At 41.6% G+C, this 27,052-nt stretch overlaps 2 protein-coding genes across 4 annotated transcripts in view; one reads left to right on the forward strand and one right to left on the reverse strand.

The window, feature by feature from the left end:
• efna3b (ephrin-A3b) overlaps positions 1-428 on the reverse strand; it is a 55,141-nt gene extending 54,713 nt beyond the window's left edge. The window contains exon 1 of one of the 2 annotated variants that reach the window (XM_088387286.1): positions 322-428. The gene's annotated coding sequence lies outside the window, so the exon portion shown is untranslated. The remainder of the gene's footprint in view (positions 1-321) is intronic. The other variant, XM_088387285.1, reaches the window with a different exon arrangement.
• Positions 87-26,078, forward strand: efna4 (ephrin A4). 2 transcript variants are annotated; one of them, XM_088387290.1, is made up of 5 exons: positions 88-508; positions 15,877-16,175; positions 18,166-18,234; positions 22,979-23,005; positions 23,996-26,078. In XM_088387290.1, exons 1-5 carry the CDS (start codon positions 384-386, stop codon positions 24,082-24,084), a joined length of 609 nt encoding a protein of 202 aa, XP_088243416.1. In that variant the 5' UTR covers positions 88-383; the 3' UTR covers positions 24,085-26,078. The 2 variants fall into 2 exon arrangements, with proteins under 2 accessions (XP_088243417.1, XP_088243416.1); XM_088387291.1 differs by lacking the exon at positions 22,979-23,005 and having other exon boundaries at positions 87-508.
• The last annotated feature ends 974 nt before the right edge of the window (positions 26,079-27,052 follow it).

Below are 27,052 nucleotides of genomic sequence, written 5' to 3' on the forward strand. Positions count from 1 at the left end.
ATTGGAACTCTCGCGTGACCACACCCTTGTGTTCTGATTGGTCCAAAGTTTGCCCAACCCCGCCCCCTTAACCTTAGCGGCTCCACCCTCCCCAGACTGCAATGCAATCACTCCTGAGCCAAACCTCCTTCTGTCACATCTCCACAAGCTTCACCTTTTTTGATTTTGAGGAAAAAAGCCAGAATGAAGATTTTGGATAAACTAGCAACAAGTCCTCACTTTGAAGGCGCGCAATTTCTTAGCATTCAGTGACTCACTCAAGTCACCTGACTCAGAATGAGGCACGTTCACTATTAAGTGATCTAATCTGAGTCTCCTTACCTGTTTTGTGTTTTTACACCTTTCAAGTGCTGCGTGCGCGGCCCCGACGAGGCGTGCGCGTGATGGGCTCCCTCAATTGGACCCCGGCCACGCTACCTGCTTGGAAAATCACTTTTTTACTTTTAAACATTATCTCAGCCGTCTTGAGCAAAAGACACGCAGTGTACTGGAACTCCACTAACAGCAGGTAACGAAAATTTCAGCTTTTTTTTTTTTGTTATTTATAAGTTTTGTTTTGCACAATATTGCATTTAAGGTGCAAATATCCGTCTCATCTGCTCTGCACAAGCCTGGCTGGTCTGAGCTTGCGCTGTTGCTCAATAGATAGCCAAGTAAATGAGTCAGTAGAAGGAATCGCTGCCAAGCAGCACACCTATGACTCACCTGTAATAAAAAATTCCTCCTGACTCAAGTAGCTTTGCCCTGGAATGTGTTTTGATTCTTTTTTTTTATCAACTGTGAGCACAAAGGAAAAGTGGAGGTTGTGAGCGTGCGTGTGTGGAGTTGGGGAGGGGGGGCAATGCCAAACTTGGCTCACCTGCTGATCCAGGTGGTCCTTGCAAGGATAATTGTAGGGTGCAAGTGGGGGGACCTGCAGGGCTGCACTTCTGAAATAACATTGAGCCCTCATTGCATATGTAGAACAGTCCAATTTGGCAGTCCATAGAGTACAAGTGGATGTTTATTTCTGAATCATAGGGTGTGCACACTTTTGCAACCACAGTTTATGTGCAATTCATCTACAAATATGAATACATCACAAAAGGCGTAGGACAATCACGTATTTGCCACTCAATTATTTACTGTTCTGGTTCATCGGTTACCATGACCCCACCCTCTACGCCGCCCCCCTCCACAAAAAAAACTTGGCCTCTCATGATGTTTGGGTTGAAAGTTCAGTCAGTTTGAATGGTGTGCTTCCGTTGTGGTGGAGTTTAGTGTAATTGGCAGCGATGCGGCATTGTGATGCTTAAGGACCTCTTTGTAAGCATGTGGTTCCGACATGAATGGTCAGAATTTTTTGGCAGGCAGACAAGGCCGCACATCATCGGCGTCATGCAGAAGGCCAACGATCCCCGTGGTGCTGGTGGCTCATTCCCAGTGACCCTTCTCTCTCTCTCCCCGTCCCCCGAGTTAGAAGCAGGGTCCGCCATCGCTCTCCTCTTCCTGTCTTCACTCTTCATTACCGTCCTATTTACACCCCTTCTTCACCCGCCTCCTCTACGCCATTTTCATCCTTCACAGCTCCCTCCTGGCCATTGATGGATGTATGAGCTGTGATTAGTTGAGCTTCAATCTTTTTTTTCCCCATATCCTATTTTCAATAAACTGCCCGCCAAGCCCTGGCTGGTCTCGGTCCTGCCGAGGAAGAGTCGGGGTCTAAGCAGACCCCTCCCATCATGAGCGTCAGGGAACCATAGAGGGAACATTAGGCCACTAACTGGTGCTTCTCATTTCCCAATACGATTTTTATATTGTATGCTATTGAACGTACAAAGTGTATTTTAAAGGAAAAGTGAGAAATTTTCTTCATGATATGTTGTATGCGTCCAAATACGTTTTGCGATTGTGGAATATGAATCAAGCAGACAAATCTGTTTTATCTCGCTTGGAGGCGGCCATTTTGTCTTGTTTTGTCACTTCCTGTCAACTCAAAGTGACATCACAGTAGCTAAGTGCTCGGGGAACGAAAGTTTAGGCTAACCTTATTATTTTATGGCACGTAAATAGAAGTGATTCAGGCGTTTAAATGTTTATTAAAATAAGTTGTTTGCTAATTGTAGAAGTATTTTTTTGGTTACAATTCACTAGCATCACGTTGCTCTTCTTCAGACAACAAACTGCTGTAGTTGAAAACAAACCAACAGCTCCCCTGGTGGTTGCAGCCAAGTACTGCACCCATGTCCATTAGTTCAATCAACAATCCATTCCGTTTCAAAATTATTATGCGATTTATCGTGCCCATCCGTAATATCCAACACCACAATTTTACTATGCAAGTTCAAGTTTAATTATTTACTTGGATTTCATTAGTAAAAATGTTCTTTCAATTGTAAAGTTGCATTGTGGCGGAGCTTCATGAAAAGTAATTAGTTCACCACAGTTTAGTGGTGAATATGCATTCTATAACGCTCAGCCGAGAAGCAACAATTAAAAAAAGATGCTTTACACACTTAATATTGAAGGCACTTTTGTAAGCCCACGAGTCACTGCAGTCTCTTTAAACACGTGATGGAAGACTTTGGCCGTCACCTTTCCGTCACTGTCCGGATTTATGATTTTAATGAAGCACGGCCAGCCAAGCGGAGATGCTTTAAAGTGACGCACGTCGGAGGTGGGGGGGCAACCCACCTCCCTGATTGAAAAATTGGAGCTGGGAAACAGCGAGACTCAGCGCGGGCCTCTTTCTTTTTTACGATTTAATGAACGAGGTTTACGAGCGTTGTCGATTTTATAGCCGCCTTTTCTCTCACGCTGATTGTTCCTTTATTAGAAGAGAGATTATTTTCAGACTTCCCGGAGCAGTTAAAGGTTAGTATAATATTACAAGCGAGCTGTTATGGAAGCGTTCCATGCCGGTTTGTTGGTTCAAACAAGGTGATGAACAAATTCGGCTCCCCTTGACTAACTTCCGTGTCACCCCAAACGCTTTTGGTCTTCAAATCCCATCCCTGCCCGCGTTCTGGTCGTAAAGCGTCGGATCAGCAGCTTCCTAATTGGAGACAAAAGTGTTTTATCATCTCTTCCGAGGGATCCCGCACAGCCTTACGCCTCATTTTCCCCTTTCCCTCGTCTCCCTCTCATGACAACAAACTTTGGGCCAATCCGGCGTACAGCGAACGAGGCCGCTCCTGGTTCTTTATCGAAAGCACGACTCATTAGCCTTTGGGTTTCTAATTTAATGTGTAAATGCATGCTTCATTTGCTTTCCTGTGTGAGTGGGTCGTTTGAAATACCAAAACGAAATCCCATCCTGCACGTGCAAACAAGGGCGCTGCGGATTATCAAGTGAGATGGTTGACCTTTTTTCCCCCTAAGAGATTTTATAAACGTTACGTACACCTGATCGGTCTAATGTGATTCAATGTTATCATTGCACAGATTTATTTATATAGCACAGTTGAAAGATAATAAAAGTTGACACCAAATTAGTCGACAGGTCACGATAAGTGAAATCATCATTAAAAACGTATTAGAACACATTAAGGAAATGGACAGGTTTTTTTTTTTGGCTTACAACATGAGTGGGATCAAATATTACAAAGGCTTCTTGATTAGTATGATGCAGTGCAGATTAACTATAACTATAAAAATACATGAAACTGGTGAATTGTCTTTCTGGTGGTGTCAGGTAAAATTGTATTTTAGATTTATATTTAATAATAATTTTAAAAAAAATCAATCCTGTGTTGGGTACCATTAGATCCTTTACATGCTTCTATATTTAAAAGAATTAAGCCCAAGATAAATAATTTCATGTCTTATTTTCTTTGCATTTGTGAGCTAAAACCTGCATGACTCAAAAGAAAACCGGAAATGGGGTTGCATAAGTGTGCACACCCTCATAACTGGAATTTGCCTGCGCTCAGAATTCAAATCACATTTAGAATCATGTTAAATTGGAGTCAGCATACACTTGCTGTCATCTAAAGTATTTCTGGTTTAAAAAATGTGATGTTGTAGTAGGCCTTTCCTGACATTTATTTACATCCAAGCAAATGCAGGTTTACTGCACTATAATTACTATTTGAAACTGTTCCTAATTTTCTCCACCTTGACTCCCCCCAGTTTCATTTTTATTTTTTTCGCCATCAAAGAAGTGGCCTAGTTATGGCGTAAAAAAAACATGATTTAATTTTTTTATATCTCAAAAACCTGCCATTTGAACAGGGGTGTGTTGACTTTTCATATCCACTGTACTTTTTCTTTACCCACGGCTGTGCCTGCTCGCTCCGCCTCCGGTCGCATGTGTGCATGCAAATGAGTTTTTTTTTTTTAAATTATCATTCTACGATTGCGTCACAGGCTCTGTGAGTGCGTACGAGTGTAAATGGTGATAAATGATTAACGCAGAACCTGGCTGAACTATAATCAAGATAGCTACAGTCAGGTAATTAGCACTTTTTCTCCCTGTCCCTCCACACACACACACACACACATGCTCTCGTCTCAGCTCGGGTGTCATGGAGTCGCATCAAGGTCTGCATCCGTGCCTGATTGTCTGGCCGCTGAGCTCCGTCCCCGAGCCGAGGCAGCGTGATGGTGTGGCTTATCTGTCGTTGGTAAATGTGCTTTGTGTGTTTGCGGTCGCCGTACACTCAGTGTGTTATCCGCGCTGACGCACTGTGGGTGGCTTTGCTTTTGGGGAAAACAAAAGATGAGATGTGATTGTAGTGGTTGTGTCGCATTGTCGTCTGCAAATTGAGGCCCCTTCTGCATGTGACCCACCGGACTACAGATGCGAGTGTGATTACAGCTTGGAATGAAGGCAAACTTGTTCTTGTTTTTTTTTTTAAGGGGCTTTTGTGGCTTACCTCCAACAGGGAAGCTTGGTAGATGATGAGGAAGGCCGCATTTTGTTGCTGGTCCGGATTAAGGTGCAAATAGATTTATAAATTTGTTGCAGAATTGAAAACACACTGGAATGAATCAGGGTGACCATATTTTGATTATGCAGATAAAATTAATCGTAGTAATCATAATGATCATTAGGGATTTTTTTTTTCAGACAGATCCCAATACTCAATTCTTGAGCTGTAACCAGTACCGATACTAGGTACCGATACCACTTGTATTTTTAAAATTTCCCCCAAAAAACAATAATTTTAGACTTTTATATCCCAATCTAGCAATTTCCCTTAAAATTATGTGAATTTAATGACGATTTTTTATTTTTATTTCTAATTACCTGATTTTAAAACACCCACAAGAGTGCCGATTTCTTGAAATAAGGCTCCAATACGATACCTGGCATCCCATCCCTTATAATAATACAAATTATTATGACTGTGCAGGAAATCCGGACTTGAACCAAACTTCATGTCATTGAAGAATACATGTTGAGTCTATAAAATCAGTTGTGTCCTGGAAAAAAGGATGTTTGCACCCCATGTTTGGCCTTGGTAGAGGTCCTGAACTCGACTGATACTAATCTTCAGACTCGTCACGGAGTGTGATAGTGATACTGGATTAGAGTGGATGAAAATAAACAAACTTTGCCTTTCTGCCAATGTTGTGGAGATCAACCCACAGCTAGGTCATTGTCTTGTTTCAGCTCGTTAAGGTGTGACTGGAGAATTAAAAGGAGGAGACACTTGGCGAGGTTTTGATACTCTGGCCTGCAGATTGCGCAACGAGGTCTCGCTCTGCCAATTTCTTGTGCTTTTTTTTTTTTTCTCGCTGTCTACTCCAACAAATGATTCCAATTGGCTGGAAAGCAGCTTTAGTATTCACATTGCATTGAGCAAATATTTGCTGAAAAAGATGGGTTGAAAAGGCGAGTTTGCTTAAGTTTATGTTAAGCTTGCTGAAAAATCGTTTTAGAAGTGCTTTCCGATTCTAAATCACATAGTAGGAGTAAAAAAAATCAAAGCTAATTAATCAAAATGACCATACATAGCTTTCTTGTTGCTATCGGTGTTAGTGAAGTCCCGCTAATGCGGAAAGCTAATGCTAAATGCTAATTCATCTGTTTGCCCTTTTGTTCGCATGACTCTTTGGCACAAAATGGCGGCGGCATTGTTTGTAGGCCACGGGGCGGGAGGTTGTGAGTATTCATTTGCCGCCATTGCTCCACGTGTCACACATATTCCGACGAGCGCTAGCGCAATTAGGATTTGGCGCGAGGATACGGAAAGTCAATCAAGTGTAGCTCGGTTGTAACGCCGCACTGTGTTGAGCCACCGAGGATGTGAGGGGGGGCGGATTTCACTCCGTCACGCTCGCGCCTCGTTGGCCGGGCTCAGAGGTCCTGTCGGGAGACGACCCAAGACTTTCCGAGACAGAAATTAAATTAGTATCGACCCGGGTGCGGCACACGAGTGCAGAAGGACCCAGAATGATTTTACCACACCGAGACGTGTTTGCCATCGTGCCCGAATTAAATGATAGAAAAATTGAAAATTAATTTAAATATTTGATTGTGCTATTCTGCCATATGGGAGTAACAATTTTGCGCTTTTTAAATTCACATTTCTTTTTATTACATTTATATTTTTGGTCATCTTTAAATTTTAAAACCCATGTGCCAGAAATGTTTTGTATGTTTGAGACACAGCAAACTTTACCAACTCAAATATTTATGACTCATTATAAATCACGTTTTTGACCGATAATCCTGGGTCATGTGATCTCATCAATTGTCAAATTTTCTCATCTCAACGCATGAGTACACACACGTGTGAGTAAAACCATCCGCGGCGGCGGCGAGGGATGGCGAATGCGTTAAGGAAAGGACGGCAAGGAAGGAGTCAACAGATTTTATGTCCCCAAAGAGCTCCAGCGGGCCCCTGGGGGGGGGGACGTGGTGATGAGGTGAGAGCCAAAGAGGCAAGAAAGGATGTCAGCCGCCATTATTATCACTGTCAGCAACGGGCGTGGGGAGCTAACCCCCCCCCCATTCCCGCAACACACACACAATCCTCATCTAAAGGTGTGGCATCAAGATGCACGTAGCCAATAGTAGCATTGTCCTGTTTACACGCACACACACTCCGGCAATGGAGGGCAGTCTGAATCTCTGATTATTTTTTTCATTTTTTTTTTTTAAAGTGAGCACACCAGTCGTAACTCCTCTTTTTGTTATTGACAGTGTTTCAAGCAGCGATGTTTTTTTTTTTTTTTTTAAGCCTCGTCCCAACTCGGCAGCGAAAGAACTCATGAATCTCATTGCTCCTCTATTCAACTGGAAATGGAACTCCTTGTGCTTCCAAAAGTACAAACGCAGATTGAGCGTGTGAATTAAAAAGAAGAAACACAAACCCCATTTTACTCGGAATGAGATCTTTGAACACGTTTTTTTTTTCTTCGTTCGCCCCGTAGTAGATTTTTCAACGTATCCTTCTGTGTTAATCTTGTAATTTTGGGTCATCATGGTTCATTACTTAAAGAAGCAGCCAGTCAGTCATCTTTAATCCCAAATTAATCACATAATCCCGATCCAGCGCTACGTGAGGCGGGTGTCTGCATGGCTCCCCTTGACCCTGGCCCGCCGCTTCCTTCCTCAATACTCCCCCTCCCCCCCCCTCCCATTGTGTCGCAAGCCTCCGCCAGGCCTTTCCGAAATGCTCAGGGGCAGAAAAAGGCATCTGGACAAAATGTTGTACTCGACCTGAAATTTCTGCAGGTGTATTGTTTTGAAATGAGGTGAAAGGCATGTCTTTTGTTGCCATGGTGACACCAGAGCACCTATTTTCGAGGTCCCACTAGCCAGGACCCCTCATGTTGACCAGATGAAACCATCTTCTGTGGTGAAAATGCACTGTTTTTGTTATTTAACCTTTGCCATGCTTTTATTAGGTCGCTGATCATGTGTAAAATGGTGAAATCGTCCTGATTTTCAAGATGGTATCCGATATGTGCGTTATTGTATTTTTAGAAAGCATTTTATATTTATCATAAATCACAGATTTTTTTCTGGAAACTAATTTCCCTCCGTATCGTTTTTATTGAATATATATATTTGGTAATCTATTTTTTAAATTCTAAAATTTACCAAAATTAGTACAAACTAATCAGACTCTGCCAGCATAGTGACGCACTGTTCAGTTCCTGCTTGTATGCAAAATTCGACAAAATTTCCAAGCTTTTATAAAGCAAGAAATTGCATAAAATATAGATTTAACTTGTCATAAAGGAAAAGTATATAATGCCCATTCAACTTGGTTATAAAGAGAGTAATGATGGTTAAAATGACTATTAAAAATTCAAATAAATACAAATATTTTATAAAATACAAGCTAAAATAAATTATGAATAATATGAAAAATGCAAAAACAATTTGTTACTGTCTAGCATGAAATGTACTGTAGCTGCGTGTCGTGGAGTCGTGGGAGCGAGGTGGGCAGCTGTGCGTGACTAGAACAGGACAAAGCCGAGTGCCCCGAGGGGGCTATCCGGGCGACCTTCCGCACCCGGAATGTGCGGCCCGCTATGACGCCTAAGAGTTGTGACGGAGAAAGATGGAGACGCGGAAAGAAGCGTGCAACGGCTGCGAGGGAGGGAGGGAGGGAGGGAGGCAAGGCTGAGGGCCAGTTTAGGCTCTTGGGATTCCAGAGCAGTGACCGTGAAAGTGCTTAGATAAACACAGAAGAGGAGGGGGGGAGTGGAAGAGGCAATGGAGAGAAGCGAGAAGGTGAAGTAACGTCTCGAAAAGTGACGGCTGAGGGAACCGTGTTGCGAGTTACTAAAGTAGAACTGCTCAAGCAAATCTGTAATAATTACATTCTGCTTATATCGTAACCATTGCGATGCATTTTAAACCAGTTGCTGACTTTGCAATTAAATTAAATCGGCATGTTTCATTCAAAATAGTAATATTATTATGTACATCCATATCATTCCAAATCTGCAAAACAATTACTATATCGAAAAGCAATGTCTGCCATCTAGTGGTGATTAGTGATATTACAACTTAGTCAACCCTTGTGTACTAAACACAAAAAAAAGATTCTTCTTGGTTTGCTTTGACTTCCAATTCAACTGGATTGTCCTACTTTGGAATGCCACAATTGCTTTGGAGCAAATGACTCAAAAGGAATGCGGCGGGAGGAAAATCACATTTGACTTTTAATTGGTAGTTGCACAAAAGTTAAAAATATTACAGAAAGGCATTCAGGACAAGTCAGAGGAACTGAAATGCGTCCAAGTGTTATTTTATTGACTCACGTGCCCGATGGTCTCCCCCTGCATCTTCTCCTTGCCTGAGTCTAAATAATTCAGAGCGGTTGCTTCTATTAGGACGCATTTTCTCGACATGTCTGGACCGGCCGACGGCTGCCCGTCCTCTCATTGGGGAATCTTTCGACTCGAGTGAAATCACAAAGTATTTTTCTTCAATCGGCCTTTATTGATTGCTGACAGGGGGCTCTGTTACCAAAAAGTCTGAAATGGGCCAATGATAAGTTTGCTGATGGATGTTTTGGCTCAGCTGGAAAGCGGCGAGATGTTTGCATAGTCCACGTGGAATTTGAGGAATTTGAGCACATGCGGTGTGGAAACGTGTTTCGACATATTGCTGCTGTTTCACCTCTCGTCTTTTTTAGTTCTTGGTGGGGGTCGAGCCGTACTTATGTTTGTATATTTTTAATTTTGTGTTGTTGCATTTACGTAGCCTCGCTTTTGTCTCGAGTTGCCAGTTTGTTACTACAAAAAGTGGAACAGGAAGGATGTGTCTTCGACCTTCGAGTCCTGCAGATGAAAACAAAAATGCGGCCCGAGAATGTCGTCTGCTATCAGACGTGTGACCTACTTAGTGGAATTCTCAGACGAGTCGAAATTTCGACCCATCGGTCGCGTCCTTTTTCACCGTGTTTATGCTAACATGCTAACGTGCTTAACTTCCACTTAGCCACTATATTTTTTATTTTGCTTTACTCTCCATATAATAGTTTCTTCTTGTCATTTCCTTTATTTTTACTTGAATATATTTAAGACTTGTGTTAACACTCCGACTTGTCTTCTATGATTTTTTCTTTCGTTTCTACAATGTGTGCTTATTACTTTGAGCTTTGGGCTTTCTGGCAAAGATGGAAGACGACTAAGGTGTATGGGCGGGGTTTTGTTTCGGGTCCCCCATCCCGACTCTCGTTGTCGTCCTGGTAACGGCACATCTGACCTTATTTAACCCTCCAACACTTCCCGCTTTCTCTCGAACTTTGTTTATTTGTTGGATTGGAAGTGAAATAAAGCAGCAGTTATTGCTGGCCCGGGGTCACGTGGACTCACAATGCTCTGGTCAAACTGTGAAAATGGAAACAATTGAAAGACTGCCAGCCTATTTACATCAGAGTGGGTAAAATCTTTTTGGAGGAGGGGAAAAAAAGCTGGAAAAGTGAGATTAGGCCTGACCATACACACACAGATAGTGAGAGTGGCTCTTGTGGTTTGCGGACACCTGTAGCCGTATCAAAATGCTCCTGATGGGTTGGTTTTGATACTGATGGCAAGTAGGAATATGACATTTTCCTCACTTGTGATATGCTGCTGAGTTGCACAGAATGAACAACAAGCAGAAAATAAGATCTTCTCCGAGGCTTGAAATAGACGTTGTGAGTGCCACGGCATCATATTTCGTACAACAAAGACGTGATGTGTGCCGGTTGATTTACCAAAAGACATGGTAGTGCTGCGTTCAAGGCTGTGGGAAAGTAGGAAAGAGCACGTTTTGTTCCAGTTAAAATGAAAGAAAAAAGTGTGACGACAGCAATCAGTGTAAATAATAATATGAGTCATCACTGTTTGTTTATTAGACTTGATGATGATGATTATTATTAGACTTGATTATAACAAGGGGGTGTAAACTTTTGTGCTGATGGGCCACACAATATATTTTTTTAAAAACAGAGCGGAGCCAGGTAAAAATATTTTCAAAAAATTGTTTTTGTATTACAATAAATTCCAATTAGACAATTGTTAAATAAGATCAATTAATTTTAATTATTCAATTTTAAAAAAATGCTCAGTTGGCCTGTTTGAAAAACAAACTGGGACCACAAGTGGCCCGCAGCTTCCACTTTTCCTACCCTCGCTCCAATACTCTCCTTGGCCATTGTTTGTTCCAGCTTTGTGAACTCTGACCTTCAACTTGGAGCTCCGCTCTCGTTGCACTTTCCCAATCGGATGACTGGTACTTCCGACATTTTTGGATTCCAGGAACACGGCATAAACCACTTCCCGTCAACCTAGAAAAATCACGTCGGGATAAAAAACAGGAAAGACTTTGCGATTGTGTCATTGTCTCACTGGGTCAAGCTAAGAATCTCACGAAGGCGTGCATGTTGGAAGCGGGCGGGGCTTACGCCGAGAGATTTTTTTCGTCCGGCTTTGCAGGAGGTTGAACAACGGGGGGTCCGCAGATGGTCCGAGGCGGGGGGGGTGAGTTCCTTGTTTGTGCGCCGCGTGGTTGGGCGTAAGCACCAGGTTAGACACAACACTGGTGTTTGGGCTCGGCGAAGGCTCAGAGTGGGGGTGATAAGAGGGGAGGCGGGGTTGACCTGATTCTACTCCCATTTACGAATGTACAGAAACACTGCAGAGGAAATCGAGCGGGATACTTCTCAGATTCTGCAACAGTTGTTATACCCTTAAAGGAAATCCTGTTGAGCAAACTGGAAAGCAGGATTCCCGACGTTGAATTTGTTTTTCCCCTACCGAGAGGCCCGAGTAATGTACTAAATTGGTGTAAAACCAAAATTTTTGGGTGGCTATCAAAACCCAGCAGGATTTTCTGCGGTTCTAACATTTCTGTTTTGTTTTGAGGGGGGCGGGGGGGGGGGATGTGTGTCACGACGTTGGAGAAAACAAGTTTTTGCTTTCCATGTGATTTGGTGGCAACGCCCCGCTTAATCACAGTAGGGATTGTGTCGTATGAAATTGTAGCTCGCTTGAAGGCTCGCCACCTGCTTAATCCCTTCACTTTGTTTTGGCGAGGACCCCGCTTCAGTTTCTGGCTTAGCTAAAAATGCTACGATAGTTAGCTTTGACCTTGATGCCTTTTAAAATCTCCGGGGAGGATTCCCGAGTTAATTGACTCTTAATTTGATTGTCCCAAAAAAAAATAATACTGTCTTTCTATCTGAAGACTTTGTTTAAATTTGTTCAAAGTTCCCAAGGTCACTTCACATCTCACTAATGAAGGATTTAGATGTTGAGAAATTGCTAACAGGAGGGAGCCGTTAATTTACGACGAGTTCATTCCAATCAGTCCTAAAATGATTAGAACAAGGAATGGTTATAATAATTTATTTGATTTGATCGGAGTCAAAATGAAGTGTCGTGTCTCTCGTTTTGTTATCAGCCACAAAACTACTCCACAAAATGAGAAATTAGCTCCTCAAATCAAGTCACAAAGTGGATTTCTCTTTGTTTTTTGTTTACTAAATGTCAGCTTGAGGGGTCAAATCCATATTGAATATTTTTTTTGTTTTTTTTCTCATCTCAAGGCATAACTGTCGTCATGCTAGCCAGTTGCTAGCATACCGTAGTAACTCGCGTCCACCATCGCATACTTTCGAAGCGATGCCTCAGTGACCACAAGGAGCCTCGAGTCCCTCCGCCCCCTCCCGCTGTGTTTGACCACGGCGCCACCGAGTCTCCACACCAGCTTTAACTTTAGCACATAAGCACGAAAAAGCGGCCTCTGCTCGGGGATTCGCACTTTTTCACTGTGGAATATTTTTAGCTCGATGTTTCAGCATGCGTGAATGAAGACGATGCGGTCTGTTCTGTATTCCTGACGCCATGTTGTGGGATTGTTGCGCCTTTAATTATTCCCTCATATTAAAGGATCAAAGGTCTCGGGCACGGTGGAAGCGCCGCGCATCATTAGAATGGTGCGCGGCACGCTTAGCGTTAGCACCGCTGTGCGTACGCATAGCTAAACTAGCACAGAGCGCCCCCGACGGTGCTCCGGTTGGCCTTTGACTGAGAACAAAGTACAATGAGTGCTTTGGCGCATTCTAGGTTAGGAGACACCATCAGAGGGGTGGGAAGAAAAAAAAAAAATTCGGAGCTAGGTCAGTTTTGCAAATGTCAGTTTTGTCACAATTTCATTCAAACTGCCGGAAGCATGTTGATGATCTGTCACGAAAGCAAGCATGTTTTCACCCATCTTGTCCTGTCACCGCTGAGTGTAATTAGGCCGGTCGCCAACCTAGCAGACCCCGTCGAGGACGAGAAAAGAAAGATGGCTGACATCAGTTCGCCATGTTGTTGCTATAATTGCTAGGTTGACTATATAGCACAATATATTGAATTTTTAAGAATCAGTCGAATTTTTATTGTATCGATAGGAGCAAAGCTGAGGAGCTCTCTGTGCTGTCCTTTCCTCAAGTACTCAAGTTCTCCCCCCCCTCCACATGCTTCTTGTTCCTCCTCGCTGACTCCCTCTCCTCCGCTCTGTCACCCCTCTATAAAGACTCCCACTGACAGACCTGACCCTTCACGAGCTGCATCCGGACCGTCTCTGTTTTCTTTTTTTTTTCTCCACTCTCGTGTTCTCCTTGCGAGGAGAAGACTAATTAAAGTCTTCCACTTGGCTGTTCCGCCCTCTGTCTGATCGTCGGCACTCGTAGACTGTCTGTGGTCACTAATTAAAACGCTTAACTTTTTTTTGTTTTCTTACCTGTTGGTTCATGCTCACTTTATTCCGACTTCCTAATTAGAGGTTTTGGCATATGGCGGACATGGCTATGTCAAAAGTGAAGTCCAGAATCGCCTAGAGGTGTGAATGGAAGAGTGAATAGTTTTTAGTTTCTGTGCCCTGAGATTGACATGTGAATAAGTCTAAGGTCGCTTCCGATTTCGTTCATCCACAAACGGTATACAAAATAGATGGATGGGTGTTTTTTTTTATTCTTAGCAATGTTGCTAATCAAATGCAAATCAATTGATTTCCTGACACAATTTATCCAGGATGCAGAGTCTGAGAACATTTTATTCCTTAAATGGCCCGATGCTGCAGCTCATCGCCCGAGCATAGTTGATCATCTTCCAGAACACCATTTTCATTCGACTAAAAGTCATGTTATCCATGTTTAACTTAAAATAAATCCCCATGACTCTCACTCGGGAGGTATATATAAGACTGGCGAAGTGGTATCGGTGTTGTAGTATCGGAGTATCTTTTTTTACAAAATGCACCAATGAGGTCATGTTTGATGTGTGGATTTATTTATATTTATTATTTATTTATTGTGCAAGAATCAACAAGCACTCATCCCTCTCATGAGCTCTCGCCATGACTTTCCGTTTCTGTTTTTCACACTCAACCTCTCTTATTCCTCGCCGGCTTCCTTCAGCCTGGTCCGTATTAGATTATACTCGGGCAACTCTTTAATATACTGTAACTGACAGGAAGGCAGGAATGGCTGCGCTACATTATGCACCTCTTCTGTTCTAATGATGCCGTCTTGTCCACGGGTTGTTATTGTGCCGAAAGTCAGTCAACCTCGACGGAAGGTGTGCTTGTGCATGTCAATCATATCTGCGTGTACACTCCCGTCTGCGCTTATCGCCATTGTACAGGTTGAAGCAAGCCCAACAGGTTTTATTTTTACTTTTTTTTGTTGCTCTTGAACTCCTCTCAGCACTCATGATTAGCACTGATGTGTTTAAGCGTCGCTAGTAATTCTAAAATATTACCTTCTAACATGCTAGTGTCTCATTTGTGCTGGGAGGAAAAAAAAAAAAAAAAAATCCATCACTGAGCCGGAGGTTTCAACATTTCACCAAGCATTTAGGAATCCCTGAATGCCCTTTATCTGCTTAATTGCTTTCTCTTTCCATTCAGTCTCCTATTACACTGTGTAAGTGTCTGAGAGAAGCCTCAGTCCATTGTGCCAGTTCTCAACCGACCTTTTTGCAGACTTGAGGGATCGTTCCACAATGCCAAAGCTCCCAAAAAAAAAAAAAAAAAAAAAACTCCCTATTGATTTTAAGTGATATGTGGCACAAGAGCGAGAAGGGACATTCTCGGCCGCGATTCAAATTGCTACATGTTTTTTTCCAGCGCTTGACCGCTCACAATTTCCAACCGGTCTCCCATCAGACTTTTAGGGATAATGGGTCGGTGCCAAAAGCAAGATCCGTATTGATTTTAAATTGCATGGAGCATGATCCATAAGATATGGAGGGGGTAACATTCAGATGGGCAGACATGAAGTCTGTTGATTTCAAATGACATGTAATAAGTAGGTCAAATCATAGACATGGCTTTTTTGGTATTTGAGGTGGGCCTTGATTGGTGAGCAATGAGACCTGCAGCAGCTTGAGAAATTTAAAAATAAAAAAAAATAAAAAAATAAAGTCTGCTTAGAGCACTTAAAAAATTACTATAACTTTAACCGTGCTAAGCTAACGTTTGCTAGGTCTGATAATATTTTAAGTCCTCTGAGGCTCATTGTACCAAAAGTCACAAAAATATTAAAATTTTTGGCACTACTAAATTACTTCAACAAATGAATAGTTTTTTGGTCTTGTGATGCGAAAGGTGCAAAAATAAACCCTTTTTAGATAATGCTACTTTTTTTAACGTTTAGCAATTAGCCTACGCATGAAACATGTCGGATTTGAAATAAAAAATTACAGAATTCGGTCGCCGTTGAGTATATTTCCTTGATTGACTTTGACAGTAAAATGATTTATCATTTTGAGTATTGTTTTCAGTTAATTAACTAATTGAGACTGAATTAAAAGTGAACCTAGCTAGCTAGCATGCTCCTACCTTGCTCCTTACTGTTACCCCCTCCCTCTTCGTCATTTAGCATCAGTTATGCTTGAACTTGGTCAAGCTATAAATTGTATTATTAATCGTTTTTTTGTCGATCTTCTTTCCAGGTTAACGGCAGGCGAACTGTCCATCCAGGTGAACCTGAACGACTACCTGGACTTCTACTGCCCTTACTACCCCAGCAAGCAGACGCTGGGCCCCAAGCAGCCGGAGACCCTGGCCCTCTATCTAACAGAGGAAGCCACCTTCCAAGGCTGCGTGGAGACGCCGGTGGCCATCAAGCGGTGGGAATGCAACACCCCCTTCGCCCCGTTCGGCTCGGTGCGCTTCTCGGAGAAGATCCAAAGATTCACCCCGTTCTCGCTGGGGTTTGAGTTCCTGCCAGGGCGCCACTACTATTATAGCTGTGAGTACTATGCGTGTGTGACTGTACGTGGGCGCCGATCCAAGACACATGAAGGCTCGCCATTGTTTAGAACCACTTTGAGGCTTGCTGATCCATTCACGGAAATATGCCATGCTTGGATAACCTGTAACGCTTATTACAGCCCATTAAGTTTCTCAGTTTGTTTTTAACTTGAGGAACCCCTTTATGAAAGCTTTTCGCAACTATACAGGGAATGTTTTGAAAATCAGAAAAGAAGAAAATCATAAGGGTTAGTAAAAATATTTTTGTAATATTCTTATAAATTTTTCTCTAGCCACCTCTGATTCTCCCCCATGCTTCAAGCGAATGGCAGGTCGGACATTTTGACAGCTGTAAAACCTTTTTTTTTTTTTTCCCCCCTAACTTTTCTTTTTAAGACGACTCGTGTCAGTGCGAGCAAGAGAAGTGGGTGGACGTGAGACAAGGCGAGGAATAAAAGAAGTGAAGAGAAGACATGGTGTGCAAAAGTGACACACTAACATAGTGAGAAACTGAAGGGGGCCACAAAATGTCAATTTGAAGTATTGAATAGAGAAATAAAAAAATTTTCGGCTATCTGGAAAAAATTAAATGTCTAAATTGAGGTTTGACTGTACCTGGTTTTAACATTTTATAGTAAGCACTTCTGTTCATGTAAAACAAAATGGAGGGAGAGTCAACAAAAGCAAGGGATGACGGAAAAAGCATCTTTACATAAATTACTAGTGTAGTCAGTCTGACAATAAAGCTTTGTTGGACTATAAAAGCCAGGCTCCACATTCATCTATATTTTGTGTACACACACAATTTGAAGGCTATTGTGCTTGTTGCGCCACTTCAGAGAAAAGCAACAATAGAAAGTAGTCCCCCCCACCACCCCTCCGCCGGGTCGAACCACTTTGGGCTCCCGAGTGTTTGTGTTTAGTCAACAAGAGTGATAAAGTTGGTCCAAATATGTGTCTCATGTGTTTAGTGTGCGCCACTGGACAGAATATAAAGGCATTAGACAACAATAGTGTTAGATACACTAATTCCATTAGTTGCTCTAGTCTGAGCCCGGCTCAGCTCGTCTGCTCCCACACACTGTGAGGGCTCACAGGCCGCCATCTTTGGCTTGAAATTATACAGCCTGTTGACTTAAAAAGTTCATCTAAAAAAAAAAAAAAAAGCATGAAATTGTGTCATCGCGAGAAAAGCATCTTAACTGTGATTAATCTGGCTCAGGAAGTCAAAATAAAACAGATTTGTACCGAAACCAAAGCAACATTTTCCATAGGAGATCATGTTAATTAATTAATCCGTTCCAGATACGCAAAAGTATTTATTTTCACCAAACTTTATAAGGGTCTGTGATATTATTTTGTAAAAACAAAAGCATTTTAACTGATTAATCTGGCTCAGGAAGTCAAAATAAAACAGATGTGTATTGAAACCAAAGCAACATTTTCCATAGGAGATCATGTTAATTAATTAATCCGTTCCCGATACGCAAAAGTATTTATTTTCACCAAACTTTATAAGGGTCTGTGATATTATTATTTTGTAAAAACAAAAAAAAAATCATTTTGCAAAGAATATTTGATGTATTGGTATTTTGCAGGTGTATCTACTCAAGTGTCTAGTTGGCATTTAAAAAAAGAGAATACGCTCTCTCCATTTTATTAAATGCCGTACGCTGTCATTTAATGTAAGAGCGCTCTAAAAATAGACACGGTCGCTCACGCAAACTGCTTCACTGCTTATCGCTTCTGTGAATTATTCAGTTTGTGTCATGCCAAAGATTGTTTCTTCTGTGCTTCACTAACCATTCACGTGATGGATTTGAATATGTTTGTATTCAGCTATGAAAATATAATTAAATAACGCATAAATCGCAGCTGTATGGGGGTCCCGATCCAGAAACCGTGAGGGGGGGGGGGGTCTAAATTTTCATTAGCGCCTTGCACTGAAGTACTTCTCTCTCCCTCTCGCCTTGGTTGTTGTGGCTCAGCTCTGCCTGCAGATGAAGGCCCGCCGCTGCCGTGTATGAAGCTGCGCGTCACCGTGTGCTGCGAGACCGGTGAGTGCGCGCCTCTTTTCATCAGCTCTTGCCTTTCATGGTTTTTTTTGCTCCCTCTGAACTCCCCCCTCCCCTCTTTTGCCACCACCTCTGCCTTCCATACAGTATTTCTACTATCAGGGCTCTTTTTTGTGCAACTGTTGGCCTCATTTCCTCATTACCTGTCGGACTGTTTCGTTTCCTCATGCCTTTTTTTTTTTTTTTCCCAGTCATACCTCAATAGAAAAGCGATCCGACTGGAGTTTATTTTAAGTTGCAAGCAAAAAAAAAAAAAAAAACTCGGGCTGTCTGCCATTTCCAGATAGTTTAACCAAACCCCAACTTGATTGTTTTAGCTTAATGCTAACATATAATGCAAAACACCATAGAAGGGCTAACGAAAAGCAGCATTCTTCCAGTAGACCTCAGTGCTGCCCAGTGTTTTTGTGGCATAATGTGGTACTACACCCAAGATGTGCATTCTAATTTACCTGTATATTGTAAAAAGCCATGAAAATAATCACTCACAAAAATCGGCAATACAGTACGCAAAGGCCGTAATTGGATTTTTTAATTTTTTTTCCCCTGCCCTTTCCTCATTGGCTGTCACCTTCATTCCCCTGCTCGCCATCTCCCAGCGTGAAATTCCTGGACTTGATCTAATCCAGAGCCCGCCTGGAGTAATGTTAGTCTTCCAGTCCACTGAGCTGCCCCTTCGGGTTGCCAATGTCGCCCGGGTCTTGCTGTGGGAATCCTTGCGCCACTAGTTCATGTGTGTGGCTTGGAGGGGGCGGGGAGGGGTCTTACGCGGACCCCATTGCGTGCCGTTTGGTGATCTAATTTGGATGTGTGTGTGAGACGTCTGTCCCAGTTCCCATCCCAGTGCTATCTGCAGGGGGTTTTTCATCCTGGACTGGACCCGGGGCACTCGGGGCAAAGGTCACTAAATTCTAAATCACTCCATTACTCGTCATTAAAAATAGTAGAATAAAGAGGAAGCTTGGAATTTTCTCCTGATGTTTATTGTGTTATGAGAAAAAAACCATTTGTATGTGATTGGATTAAGTGTACCTAATGAAATGTCCATTTAGTGTACATGGGATCGCACCGACTTAAGTGAATCTCCCGCTTTTTTTTTTCCCGTCCCTCTCTCTCATCCTGTCCCTTAACCCAAACTAATCCCGACTAAATTTGTGGCTTCCCATCTTTCCCTTTCTTTCTTTCTCTCTCCTCCGCTCGTCTGTCGTTCCTCAAGTGGCACTAATCCTCCCCTTGCCTCTGTCTTGCGCTCCCCCTTTTTTTATGATCTTTCGCTAGCCGAGCAAAACTAATCTGGGCGCGCCCAAGTGTCTCCCGACTCCGCCCTCGTGTCGGACGCGCTAAGACACTTCTCCGGCCTGATAGAAAGAGAGAGAGAGACGCGAAAGATGGATGAGCGAGGGGAGGAAGGAGAGTTGAAGGGTCTCTGGATGTTCATTAGGTGCGGTGCTCAAATTCTCCCTTCCGGCACCTTCCTCGTTGGTGTGTGTGTGTCCCACAATCACTTGTCCTCCAAGTCCCCCGAAATGCATTTTTGTGGTGATTAACAGACAATTCCGTTGTTCCGTTGCCAGCAATCATCTCCCTCGTACTAGTTTGAAGGGCGTCCACGGCGACATTGCACCAAGGTCACACGGCAGATTGTCGCTATTCTCTCCCGTGTGCACACCTGTGTGTTTATGGACTTAATTTAACTCCAAAACACACAACGCAGTGGACAAGAGGGATGCGGGAGGGCTTGGAATGACATTGTGTGTGCTGTTTTTAAAGTTGGATTTTTACTTTATTGCTTTTTAAGTAATAGGTAGAGTAGCTTGGTTATGTTTCAAGTCATCAGGTAAGTGGCTAAGTTAGCTTTTTCAAGGTGCTGAGATTGCTGTTGAATGACCTCCAAATGGAAAAGTTTGGAACCGGCGTCGGTTGTTTGAGAATTAAATGTCCTGACAACTCTCCGCCCCCCTGAAGATTTTTATTTCATGGGGAAGGGCAGCTACTAACGAGTTGTTTTCCCCCACGAGATGGGTTAATATGTTATTTATCATATTTGGACGGCTAACCCTTGGCCATATAATTAGGGACACCACATTTGGAAAAAGTCAAGTTGCCTTGATTTGACTTTTGCCGATGACCTTGACCTGATGAAGGTTGAGAATGTCCACAGAATTTTTTTTGTCACCCTTTCAGAAATTGTCCAAAAACGACCAATTTACTGTGGTAGATTTATTTATTTATTTTAATTCCTCAAACGATGTTTTCGACAGCCGAGGTCTGTAAATTTCCATGGCCTCACATCGCCAGAAACGATTCAGATCCGAGGACATCCACTTTCCCGTTTTTCGCCACGATGTGTAAAACGTTCGGTAGAGTTTCTGGGTGAGACCGCCTCACCCCTCCCTTCCTCCCTCCCTTCCCTCCCCCATCACCAGTGGCACGAATGAAACCAAAGAAGGCGCTTGAGCCTGCGTTGCATCAGACAACTCCATCCTCCTCGCTCACCTTATTCTTCAGCTGTCTATTAAAAAATAAAAAATAAAAAGCCTCCATTTTTGTTTGTCCCGTCGCCGTCCTACTGTGAGAAGCCATTAAGAAGCGACTTCCCTTTCGCTCTAATTGATTCCTTTTCTCTTCCCCAATCGAATCTCTTCTTTTCCTCCCGCGGTGAGCCCAGTCTTTTTCACTTTGCTTTTTTTTTTTTTTTTTTGGGGCGGGGGGTGTCTTACATCGCCGCCTTCCTTTCACCCCAGCAAATAAAACCTCCCTCCTCCAATCATACCTTTTGAACCCTCTCAACTGGAAACCCACGTTTGCCGACTCTCCAAACCGAGCGACGGTTTTTCCAGGTTTTACTTTCGTATTTTTTCTATAGGGCGCTAAGCATTGTCGGTTAGCATTAGCCGCCACGTTTGTAAAATGGCGGCGTCCTGTGAACTGGAATGGTGGAACAGTGCGGCAGAGCGACCCCCCCCACACACACACACACACATTTCGCTACGGTGGTGCTGCACGTTCCAGACCGCAGTGCGGAAAAAGAAGCAAAGACCGCCATGCAGCACCGTCGTCGCCATTTTGTGTTGAGGCTCGCTGCCACCGTTATTATGAACAAGATTTTTTTTTTTGTGCAATTAGTCGAGGTCACAACATGCGTGTCACACACACACGAGTAAACACGAGGCATTCCATCGACTGGTGTCGCACGGTTTCAGACTTTTTCTTTCAAAAATATTTTTGAAAAGCTGAATTTAAATCTAACCGTAAAGTGGAGATTGTATTTACAGCGTTTGATAGGGAACTCGTTAAAATATAATTCATGGCCGTACATTCTATTTTTTTCATCATTGCAAGTATTGTTTTTATTGTCCTTTAAATATTTTTTAGCAATTTTTTTTTTACACTTTTCCAAATTTTACATATTTCTATTTATGCAAGTGCAAGAATCGGTATATACTATTCGCCCGTGCGTATTTATATGAATTATATTTATTTTCCCAGATATAATTTGACCTATTTAGTCATTCTAATTCAGCTTAAATAAATCTAGCCAAGGATTGAAACGTTCCAAAATATTTTATAGGCGTACACAAATGGAGGTTTTTAATAAAGCGCTGAAGTAGCATTTCTTTTTTTTTTTTTTTTTTTTTATGTATAAATATGATTTATCTCAGACACGCACGCACATGGGTGAACACACACTGCGCACTAGGCCAAGTCCCAGCACGCTATTTAATGCCTCATTAACCCCAAGATGGCCGTTAGTTGTAGACAATCAGCGGAGTAATTTTGAGCGACAGACGAGGCTTGCAGGTGACACACACACACACACACGGCGAGCGCATAATGCCCACGTAGTACATTTAGTTGCTGTGTTCACAGACAGGTGGCGCTGTTTTGTGTCTAAGAGTGTTAAGTTGTCCTTATTTTTAACATGCATCCATATGTGTATGCACGTTCTTGTTTTTCTGTATTTGTGAGGCCCCGCCCAACTTTGGGTCCTTTAGTTGTACGACCTTTGACCTCTGAACTTTGATTTGTTTGCAGCCACCTTTGTGTGTGTTTCTATTATTTTCTCTTCAAGTGTGGAACCACCCTTGATATACCACGCCAACTTTTGCGTGTATGTTCTTGTTTTTCTGAGTTTGTGAGGCACAACTTTTGACAAATTACCTTTTAGTGTGTTCTTAACATCTTTTAATTTTTTTTTTTGCATCCTTCCATAATTTCCTTTTAGCGCAACCCGGCTGAGTGTCCGCTTGTCTCCCCGGGTTCTGTCTGTCTCTTTTTTTTTTTTTTTTTTCTCCGTCTGACCTTCCTAAACTTCTTTTCTTCCGCCCTCGCTCGGGCTTTCAAGCTCTGTCCACTTCTTGGTCTCGCTCTGTCGTTTTGGATTTGGTCCTGTTTTTATTTTTTCTCTCCTCCCTTTTCATTTCCTGTATCCTCTCTGTCTGGATATAATCCCCATCACTGTAACGCTCCCTAATTTCCATAACACTTCTCCTTTTCCTGTTGTTTCGCTTTCCTTTCTTCCTGACCTTTAAGAGAATTTGCTGAGAATGGCTTAAGGTTTTAACAAAAGATAAATGTATCCCTTTGCTCATTTGTCTGCCTCTTGCTGTTTTTACTTCTACCAGCTACACTATTTTTTTTTGGAGAGCATTAAGCATGAAAACATGATGAATCAGCAAGTTCTTTCTAAAGTTTTCCCTCTTTCTCTTTCCGTTTCCACTCACAGCATCCAAGGGCTCCAAACAAACTCAAGGTGAGATTTTTCACCGGTTTTCGGCATTCATGGAATTGCAAAAATAAAGTTGGAATAAGTTGGAATAAATCATGAGAATTTTTTAGAGTAGTCGTATCATTGAGGGGGGGAAATGCATTAATTCAAGAGAATAAAGTCAGAATGTTAGAAGAGTTTTAGGAGAATAGTCAAACAAGAAATTGTATCTATTAAAAGAAAAAATTTTTCAAAGAATATTTTATCCATCAGAACAACAATTAAGTCAGAAAACTAAGAATCTCTTTTTAGAAATAATGTAACAATAGAAGAAATAAGACGTACATATCAAAGACTGAAGTCAAAATGAAAAACAGAATATTGTTTTTTGCAAACTCAGCAGATTTAAACGTACTTTTGAGATTTTTTTTAAGAATAAGTGATGATACTTTGAGGGGAAAAATTCGCTAAACTACCTAGCGCAAATATTTTCTAAATATTTTGTTCTTCAACATCTACATATACGCAAATGTATTTTTTATTTCAAATTTTTATTCTTTTTTTCCTCGCAGATTTTTTTGTAATTCCGAATCATTCACATAACCTTAAAATAATGTAGTATTTTATTAGTCTTGATAAATTCCTTTCTTTTCAGTTTCCTTTCTCCTAATAATCGAACATGATTGTCTTAACGTGACAACACTGTATGTACTTATAATTTACTTTGTTTTTTCTGCTTTTAACATTACAACCTTTTCCCGCAAAAATACAACTTTTCATTGTTGTGCTATTACAAGTGATATTCTTGATACTTAATTGTCCAATTATTGAGAAAAAGAAAATTTGTTTTTTTTACATAATTGTCTCTGACACCCCTTTTTGAAAAATTTCAATTTGGGAATCATTTGACCTCCCACTTGTTTCCATGCAGCGCACCCCAACTCAAATCTTTAAAATGTCCTCCAACAAAACTAATTCCTAACCACGTCACGAACAAGGAGACACACTCGTGACATTGTTTGTGTCCTCTCTCAGCGACGTCACCTCTGAATCGAGGTTGTCCATCGAGGGCGCCTTCGCTTCACCTTCTCTTCATCCTCCTCGCCGTCCTGCTGACCACCTGACCTCCTCGCACCTGTTCCCAGTGAGATTTGGAACACTAAGCCGGTGACCCCCGCCGTCCATGCAAAGGGACCGCGGAAGACGTGTTTGTCATTGCGCGCACACAAACATTCAGGTGCAACACACACACACACACTCAGGGACTTACTGTGCATCCCCCCCGACAATCCTTCTCATCATCTTCCATTAATTACTCGCAGGCCAATTCATTAGGTACACACGCACCGCCTAATGCAGTGTTCGTTGAGACGACACTTAACAAAAATGTCCCAAAAAATGGTTATACATAATTTTTTTTCATTGTTCTGATTGTGGGTCAACAAAAATACAAATTTGTAGTTGTGTAATTGTTTAATTTCCCGCTACACGGTACACTGGCAGCCACTATATGTCGCTGGCATAGATAGGTGAGTAAAAAGATATTATTTGTAGTAAATAAATATTTTTTGGGACCAGTTAAAAGCGGTGTTTGCGGTTTTCTGCCTGCTAGCATGATTTGAACGTACGCCAAAATAACGTGCACAAGACTGGCAAAAGATGAACATTTATTTTTAGTGAATTAATTTCAAAATCAATTAAGTAAAATTAGATTATACAGTGCACAATGCATCACCAATGTAACCGTATGGGGGGAAAAAAAGACATTTTTAGTAATGTTTTCAGACCAGTTAGGGAAAATTACAAAATATAGGCACATTTACGACAACAATTTTTTGTTGACATTGTCACTGAGGCGCGATATTAATAATTCAGTTTAGTATCGCGGTTGCATTTTGCATCAAATATGTTTGATGCAAAACAGTGACAAATGAAACATTTAATTGACTTAATGTTAGTTTGATACAGTGCCACTTTTTTTAGTTCCAACACATAAATGTATTTTTTTTACTATAACTTCCTCGATTTGATTAATATAAATGAGGACAAGGAAGTAATGAAAATAATGAGGCAAGGCTGCTGCGCCCCCTACTGGGATCCAACTGGTTTTACTGGAATGCAACTGGGTTGGCCACCCACTGGATTACAAAGGTGATGTTTAGTGATAATAATAATGATAATGATACTAATAATAGATGGACCTTGGGCTGCTTTGTCCCGTTTGATCGAGCATCCTGCTGTGCTGCTTCTCTGGATCACAGGACAAACGCTCGCCAGGGGGAATTGTGGATAAACACGACACGGGGCTCGTCTTGCTCCACCGAAGCAGATTATATGCACACATGCTCCTTTTCTTTTTTTCTTTTCTTTTTTTTTTTTGTTTAAAACAAGCTCTGGGCACATTTTAGCTGATGTTATTAAGACCTGCCAAAATACGCTTGATGTGGGAGAACTTTGTAGTTTTGTGTTATTTAATTGTGGAGAAAGAGTGTCTTTACGCACAATGTTTTATATTGTAGATAAATATTTGTTTTATTTTGGTGTACCAATGTTTTGACGCAATGGAGTTCTGCTAGCCCGATTAATTGGCCATTTTAATTCATTATTAATCAGTTGATTATTTTTAATTTTTGATGAAATTACTTTTTTAAACTTTTTTTTCTGGGTTTGTTGCCTGAAGTGCCATGTTTTAATTATAAATGTAACAATATTGATTTTTTTTTTTTGATACGGATAACCATATTGCATCAATTCTTCAAATGAAATGAAAAAAAATACTTTTTTAAAATATGTATGTTTGGAATGTTTGATTGCCTTGAGCTTAAATTCGTTTCGAATGTTTAAACATGGCGCTTATAAATTTTGTTCTTTCAAAACACTGTAAATCACCATTAATGCAACTTTTGTTAATTTTTTTTTTAATCATTTGTGGTATAGAATTTTATGTACAGTTTAGTTTTCTCTGTGTGTGTTATGTTCCCTCCGTGTTCACATTTTAGTGAAAATTGTAGCTTCTTCTGTGAAGAGACAACTGCAATCTGAGCCTAATTTTCTTTTCTTTTTTTCTACCATTTGCATCTAATTGTGGCAACAAAATAAATTTGGGGAAACTCTGTAATTAACGTGTGTTTAATCCGATCTGGCACATGTAGGACATGCAAGATCCTGGAAATGAGGATTGTTGGGAGGGCCCCTAAGGTGACCTTGTGGTGTCGAAGGCACTTGTAAGCTGCTAAGGTATTGAGCCCAGGGTCTTTTATCCACGGCCGGCCCTGGGCTGATAAGCCTCGGCTAGCCAATAGACTCTGTTTATTAATGGACCCTCCGGCTTTATTGCCAATAAACAAGTCACTGTATTTATCACGGGACTCGGCTCGGGAGATGTTGTTGAAAATATAAAAGTGAGCTTCCAAATAAGCTGTAAATGCATTTCCATTTATATGGGCCACGATGGAGGCACTCGGCGAAAAGGCGGAGAGGCAATTTCCTGGCTAACGGGGCTAATGTTGCTATTTCATGCTTGATGATGGCTTGGGATGACACGTTTGTCATCGTCAGCCGCTTTGGATTCTTGACCTTGATATCCGGAGCACATGTTTCTGTTTGACTTGACACTATACTGATGTGTAACTTTATTCAAATTGAATCCAAAGGAAAGTCAAGTCATAAATTTTCTTTTAAAATGTATACTGTGTGACGCCACGGATCGAAGCTAAGTATAGAATGTGAATTAAGCGCAAAATCCATCAATTTATATCCGGATTCAAGCGCGGCGGCCATTTTGCCACTTGCCGTCGACTGAAAATGACATCACAGTTGCTCGGGGCCAAACGACCAATCAGCTTGCGATCTGTGTGTCACATGGGCACAATTCCAGCTAAGTTGGGGAATCAAATAATACACTCAGTACGACTTTACAACTTTTATAAAGTGTTTTTATGTGTGCTTTTTATGACTTTTGCGTAATTAAACGGAAGAAGTGAAGACTGTTAATTTCTTTATTAGTGAGCCAACAAATTCAGCAGGGGATCGAATAATTATTTTCCACACTGCATATTATTATCCCGCACCACAATATTTTTATTTATTTTT

Source organism: Syngnathus floridae, chromosome 10 (genome assembly GCF_059516105.1).
Source record: "Syngnathus floridae isolate MCC-2025c chromosome 10, RoL_Sflo_1.0, whole genome shotgun sequence".
NCBI classification, from domain to species: Eukaryota; Metazoa; Chordata; class Actinopteri; order Syngnathiformes; family Syngnathidae; genus Syngnathus; species Syngnathus floridae.

Bases quoted from the DNA above. Each gene is read 5' to 3' on its own strand.
- efna4 (XM_088387290.1), top strand. From the start codon at position 384: ATGGGCTCCCTCAATTGGACCCCGGCCACGCTACCTGCTTGGAAAATC. The intron at 16,176-18,165 runs GTGAGTACTATG...GTTGTGGCTCAG, and splicing joins GCGCCACTACTATTATAGCT to CTCTGCCTGCAGATGAAGGC. The intron at 23,006-23,995 runs GTGAGATTTTTC...GTCCTCTCTCAG, and splicing joins GGGCTCCAAACAAACTCAAG to CGACGTCACCTCTGAATCGA.